The sequence below is a fragment of the Phalaenopsis equestris genome, unplaced genomic scaffold (genome assembly GCF_001263595.1).
Source record: "Phalaenopsis equestris unplaced genomic scaffold, ASM126359v1 Scaffold000410, whole genome shotgun sequence".
NCBI classification, from domain to species: Eukaryota; Viridiplantae; Streptophyta; class Magnoliopsida; order Asparagales; family Orchidaceae; genus Phalaenopsis; species Phalaenopsis equestris.
This window is the reverse complement of record NW_018164851.1, coordinates 424,810-432,001: the sequence shown is the minus strand read 5'-3', so window position 1 is coordinate 432,001 and position 7,192 is coordinate 424,810. Positions and strand designations below refer to the sequence as shown.

Below are 7,192 nucleotides of genomic sequence, written 5' to 3'. Positions count from 1 at the left end.
GATCGAGCCGCGACTGGGAAGAAGGGAGGTGAGGCTACGAGATGCGGGTTAGGTGAAATGAGGTTTAAAATAAGGATTTCTTTTTGTTTTTGTATTATTATATTATATTATATTATATTATATTATTTAAGTATATTAATTAACGTGCAATTTATTCGTGCTTGGAACCCTAGCAAAGTGGGTATCCCTCCAGGGTAAAATTGACTCTCCGGAAGTGCCGGCACAGTCCGTTTCGTCATCCGATGTCGTTTGGACTAATTCATCGATTTGCGTGCGATTTGCTCATATGCTGAATTATGGCAATATGGGTGTCCTCCATAGCTAAAATTGACGTTCCGGACGCGCCGACACAATCCGTTTCGTCATCGAGGGTTGTCCGGAGAAGTTCACATTTTTACTCTGTTTAAGCTCAATTCTAGTCCGATTTTGCGCAACTGAGTGGATTTTGTGAATTTTGTGTGTGTGAGTGTGTTGATAAAGTCTTAAAGTGGTTTCCTTAGGGTTTGAGATCCTATTGGGAACTTCTCTCTGAGTCTCCACATGGTCCTTAACCACTCGACCAAACGACGATGATTTGATATCACCCATGCAAGACACCACAAGAGAATCACGAAGTGGCTTGAATTTCTAAGAGGGATGGATCCCAATACTAGTCCTCTAAGATGGTCAATAGGAAACCATAGTAAGAAGAGGAAAAATGACCTCAAAATGAGGTCAACACCTCCTACAGTTGCTATCGTCATTGTTACTGCCACCACCATTGGCAGCCTGCCACTGCCAATAAATTCTGACATCCCAATTTGCAGCTTGTTGTTGATGTTCGCCGCTGCCACCCGTCTCCACCTATCGCAGCGTCACACAGCCCCCTCACCAAGCATGTTTTGTATTGATTTCATTTTTCTTGAAACCATATATAAAAATACAAATTGTTACATTTAATTTACACAAAATCGAATAGCTTCAAAAGTATTTCAAATACTCTACATTTTAATTACACTTTATTCCTTTTGCAATGCATTCCTTTCTCAACCCTTTAGTTGATTTGGACATAGAGAGAAAAGCAAAAATGCATCCATATGATGGTTAATATTTGCAAAAATATGCGCAAAATATGTTTAATGCCTCCTTAGTAAGAAGTTAATGGAAAATGAGGATTCATGTTGGCCTTAGTGGTTAGATTATGATTATTATAAATCTGATATGAGGGCCTTGTGTATTAGATACTACATATTAGATTAATAAAGAGTCTTGAAAATAAAAATTAATTAGAGGAATCATAATGCCAACCCTAAATAGTTAATGTTGGCCTTAGTGGTTAGATTATGATTATTATAAATCTGATATGAGGGCCTTGTGTATTAGATACTACACATTAGATTAATAAAGAGTCTTGAAGATAAAAATTAATTGGAGGAATCATAATGCCATCCCTAAATAGTTGGATAAAGCTAATGATGATTATTATGATGACCTAGGTGTTGGGACCTTCGTGTTTCAGGTGGAAATGTAATAATGTAGTATGATACTCGAGCAAATAAGAATTCGGATAGCAGAAGATAATTAGAGGATTTGTAGTAATTTATAATACTGTTTAAGGCCCTTGTTTCTTACTAATATGAAATTGAGATTGCATCCTTGCAATTTGGAGAAGTGGTTGAACTGCCTACCAATTTTGTACAAGAAATTTTCATACCCATAAAGTTTTACTTTGTGATGTCTTATTCTCATTTTTGTCAACAATGGAGATACTGTTTTGGTTAAAAGAAAACTTTTATTTCATTTAGGGAAAATTCTACAAGAAGTTGGCTCATGAGGCAGATGAGAAAGCCAGCCGGGAGATTTTCGAGGCCAGGTTCTTATATCATTTTTAAAAATTATATCCCGGAAGTGCTTCTAACATTACGTTTTAGCATATTTTTCATGCAGAAATAAGGGCATAAAAAACAGTGTCACGATTGATTTACATGGGCAACATGTCAATCAAGCCATTCGGCTCTTGAAGCTTCACCTACTACTGTTCGCATACATTCCTTGTATGTATCTCATGTTAAATGCTGTGACCATTTTCTTTGCTGTTTCTATTCTTAAATGTAAAAGTATTTATGGTATTGAAGCTAATTATTTCTTAAAAATTGGCTAGCTGTCCATTTTCTTAGAGTTATAACCGGGTGTGGCGCAAATGGTGTTGGACTGGGCAAATTGAGGCGGGCGGTATGGACAAGTTAAAATTGTTCTCATTTTGCTGCGTTTTTCCTTTATTTGTCAGAATTTTGAATCACTGTTAAAAAGCATAATTATTCAAAATTTTTTCTTAATGTCATGGCTTACATTATCTTCTATTTAATGTTTTAATTGGAAGTGTTTTATTTTGTTTTTCTTGTTAGTATTTTTTTAGTTTATTGTTTTAATCTGATTCCACTCATATTTTTGCAAGAAATGCAAAATTGAATGGAGATGGATTCATGACATCAAGATCCAAATATAGGGAACAAATGCTGTAGCAAAAAATACGCTGGTTTTTAATTGATCAAAACTGAAACTATAATTAACATGTAAAGCCACAACAACCCAAAGCCACCATTTCATTTTTGATGGTTTTCGGCTGAACTGCTTTTTTAATTATCATTAAACTGCTGCTAAAGGCTTGCCTCATTGCACGAGCTAGATATAATTTATGAATTTTTTTTTCCTGTAGTTGAAGATATGAAACACGTCATAAGTTTGATTTTCGGTTTAAAGCAATATAGTTGATTGAGCCTGGATAATTCATACTATTAGTATTTGCTCAACTGATACAGGATATTTACTTGTCAGGCTAGAGGAAAATTTTAAAAATAATTTTTTTAGTCGAATATATTTTAAAATGGTATTTGCAATTCTTACTGTGGAATTTGGGAGAAACTTTCTTAGAAGTAAAAAACTCTCTAATTTTTCATTCATTTAATGCAAGCAAATAACAATTAACAAGTGTATACACAACTCAGGCTAACCCTAATACAATTGAATAGAAATTCGAATCATCATAATAAGAAGGAAATAAATAAAACACAATAGTGGATAATTAAGGGAGAATACTTTCTCCCCCTCAAATATAGCAGTTGATCCACGGTTTCCTTGGTAGGCTCATGTGGTCCACGGATGCATACAAATCAAAACTTATATCTAGCAAAAACGTAGGAGGGACAAATAGAAATGAAAGCTCCTTAAGAATGTAGTTTCATCAACCAACTTTGTGAATCTTTACCAATTGCTGGTGCATTCATTGCATAAATCTATTATTTTACCTACTACTGTCATACATTAACTATGTTTTTGGAGGTCCACATTGGAGTCTAAAGGCTTCTATTGAGTCGATCTAAAATTGAATACATGAAATGCAATTATAGTAGTTGTACCTGACATGGTCCTCCACCCACTGAACTAGTCTAGGGGCTGAATCGGTTTAGTTGGGGGAGGCATTAGGGCTGGCTGACCCTTAGGCTTGAGCTGCCACCCAATAGAAGAGGGGTCCTACGTCCTCCACATATCTTCTAAGTATTTATGTGCTCTTAGGTCTTAGGGTTCAGTTTTATGCTGCTTCTGATTTCAGTTGTGTGGACAGCCGCCAACGTCCTGTTTTCCCTTTCGAGGGCTGTATCTGACGGATAGGGTGGTGCTCGGCTGTAACCCTCTCCCCGGAGGTGGTTATCTTCCCCGACATCCCCTCCCTTGCCTGCTGCCACCCCTGCCGATCTTCCCCAGCCGAACTCTTCCCGCAGATCACTGCTTCCAGCCGCCACTTCTCGTTCATGCCATTCTTCCCCTCCCATGTCTGCCCCAGATTTGTCAGCAGCCTGCTACTTTCCTCCAAACCCTTGGTTCCTTGTGCTTATGCCCTTCCGCCACACCTCCTTTCTACCCATAACCATCTCTAGTCCTTTCCCTCCATTGCCATGACCCATTACCTCTTCCTGCTACCAGCCGTTAATCCCTCCCTCTCGATTCCCCCCCACCACCGCCGGAACCTCCACCCCGCCTCTACCTTGTGGCCAGTCACCACCCTGCACCTTTGTCCTTCCCTGGGGTATTGTTGTGTTGTCTGTCATTATTTGATGTGGGAGGCGTTGTCGTTGTTACTGTTTTCAATTTCAGCAATAATATTATTGTTTCTATTGTGATTTGTGTTGTCCCCGGTATCTGCAGCTCTAGTGATAACTATGGTGAGCAAATCATTAGAAGGTGTTAACATTTTAGATATCTTAGTTCTATTGTTCAAAGTGATGGTGATATAGATTTGAATGTTATTAGTAGATTCAAATTGGTTGGTTGAAGTGGAGGAATGCATTGGGTCTAATTTGTGATAGAAAAGTACCATGTAGACTTTAAGGAAAATTTTATAAGATGGTGGCCATACTTGAAATGCTCTACGGCGCAGAATGTTGGCCTTTAAAAGATAAGCATAAAACAAAGTTAAGGATTGCTGAGATAAGAACGCTTAGGTGGATGAGTGGCTTGACACTTAGAGACAAAATGCGAAATGAATATATATCTGTGATAGGTTGGTGTAGCTCCAATGGCGGACAAGATTAGAGAAATAGAGAAAGTCGTCTTAGATGGTAGATGGTTTGGTCATATTATTCGTTGACCATCTGATGATCTAGTTAGGAGTGGAAATTTTTAAAATTCGACTTATGACGAGAGAGACGGAGGTAGACCTAAAAGGACTTGGTCATATTATATAAAAAATGATCTTAACCTAATAGAATTAAATGAAGATATGATACTTAATAGGACCTAGTGGAGAAAAGGGATTAATGTAGCCAACCCCTAGTGGGATAAAGGCTTGTTGTTATTGTTGTTGTCGATAAAGGGATAATATATACATAGCACCTGAATATTGATATTTACAAAATATAGCACCCATGTGGTATTTTTGAACCACCGAACCGATGTATTTATGCTTGTCACGATCAAATCATTGAGAAATTGATAAAATGAAAAGTATAGGCATGAGTTTTATCATAAATTTTGAAATCTAAGTGAGAATTTGAAAAAATAGATGAATGAGAGTGCTACATTTGTAAATAACAATGCTTCGGGTGTTATGTATGTAAACAGCCCAATAACAAAGTACAAGCTGATTTTTGTGCACTGAAAAACAAACTAAAAATATTACTCACCATTTGCCATCATATTATTCATTGCAGGTACTGGACCTTGCTCAGAAGGAGGATATTAAATTCAATCAAGAAAATTCTGGTACCATACTTCTTTGTCTGGAGGGGCAAAGAACATTTAGTTTTATGGAATCTGAGGTAGATTCTGACGAAAATAAACCCTAAACACATCCACTTCCTAGGATATGTATATCATTGACATAGTAGCCAAGTTAATTACTTTAGTTTATTAGATTTCCCTGATGGCATTTGTCCCAATCTTCTGCTCATTCTGTATATTATTGGCAGAACTGCCTATTGCAGAAGTCACAAATTCACTATTTTGCTCTTGTGACTCAAGAGGGATTCAATGAATAGGTTATATTCAGAGATCAAAATATCATTCTGCTTTTTTTTTTAATCTAATCTTGTGTGGCATTTACTTAATGTTCCTGCAATGAAGTATATTTTTGTCAAGATTATTTTAAGTTAAACTATTTCTCGTCGCATGTAGAATGTAATCGAACTTAGAGTTTTTGTAACGATGATAGTGATGATGGAGAAAATATTTTAGTAATCTTTATTTATTCTTCGAGTAATGAGTAGATAAACCTGTTAATGATCCGATGTTGGGCTGAGTTGAATCAAATCGATTACACTTAGTTTGACTCGAAATTGAATCGTGGCTCGTTATAATCAATTTCGAGCCGAGTAGGCTCAAAATTAAATCGAGCTGATCCAGCTTGAAATTAAAATGAGCTGGTTCAAATTGAGTTGTTAGATCTGTTATACATTGGATTGGTTTGATTGTGCTCAATATTGAAACTAACTGGCTCATATTAAGGGCATCTTTGATATTACTTTCTATTTTTTATTTTTATTTTTTTTAGTCTATTTTGTTTTTTATTTTTTGATTTTAGAAATTTTTTTTGAAAATGTTATGATTTATATGATTTTAAAAATAAAAAATACAAAACATGGTTGGTTGGTTATTTTTTATTTTTTTAAAGAAAAAATTATATTTAAAAAAAAAAAAACGGTTGGATCTATGTGTGCTCTAGTATTAAGCTGTCACCCACGGCTTCACCGAGCACAAAGCATAACCTGGGGATGGGCGGTTGGCGGGGGCGAGTGGGGGCCGACGGCAAGTGGACAGCAGTTGCGGACGAGGCGAAAGGTTGTTTTGGTGTTTTAGAAAAAAAAAAAATGTTTTTTAGTTTTTTAAAAGTACGAGTGTTCTCCCAAAAAAATAGAAAACATAAATAAAATAAAAAATAGACAAGCAAATACATTTTTTTTATGTTGTTGTCTATTTTTTGTTTTTAACCTTGAAATTGACTTGTGATTCGTTATATTCAATTTTACTTTGCATTGTATATATAATTTATATATATAAAAAGTACTTTGAGCGGGTCTCAAGTTCGTTCGAGTAGATCCATGTATGGCTTGAAATCAGTTCAAAAAAAAAAAAAAAGATCCAAACTTTCAGTTTATTGCTCGGCTTGTTTATTTCGATCTGATCTTGATCTCAATTCGATTTTTGAGCGAGTTCAAAAAAAAAAAAAAAAAAATCCAAACTTTCAGTTTATTGCTTGGCTTGTTTATTTCGATCCGATCTTGATCTCAATTCGAGCAAAAATTTGAATCGATTTTTGAGCGATTAACGTTGTTCTAGCTCGCTGCGAGTAGAGTATCAGGTAAATATTTATCCATCTGTTCCATTGGATAAGCACGCTCACTGTTATCGGATTATATATATTTGAGAAGATGGAAGTGTATTTTATAACTTGGTTTATCGTAAGATCTCACAAACATAATTTTTATGAGCTGTAACAAAAAATTAAAACATGTACGTTTGTTGAATACAGTGAATTAATATAAAATTATTTGATAACTTATTGTTTAAATATAAGCCTTCAAGGATGTCCAAACATTTCATTTTATTGCATAATACTTATCCATATTATTTTAGATATATGACACGTCTTATGTAGGGCTGTCAATTTGGCTCGTTGTTCATGAACAGCTCGTGTTCGGCTCGTTCGTTAAGCCTAACG

The 7,192-nt window shown here is 35.6% G+C and overlaps 1 protein-coding gene across 1 annotated transcript in view; it reads left to right on the top strand.

Moving 5' to 3' along the window:
• LOC110026979 (SMR domain-containing protein At5g58720) overlaps positions 1-5,538 on the top strand; it is a gene marked incomplete in the record, with an annotated part of 87,056 nt that extends 81,518 nt beyond the window's left edge. The window contains 4 exon segments of the mRNA XM_020728225.1: positions 1,785-1,852; positions 1,927-2,033; positions 2,141-2,211; positions 5,187-5,538. Of these exon segments, the coding sequence (XP_020583884.1) occupies positions 1,785-1,852; positions 1,927-2,033; positions 2,141-2,211; positions 5,187-5,321 (381 nt within the window).
• Between the last annotated feature and the right edge of the window lie 1,654 nt (positions 5,539-7,192).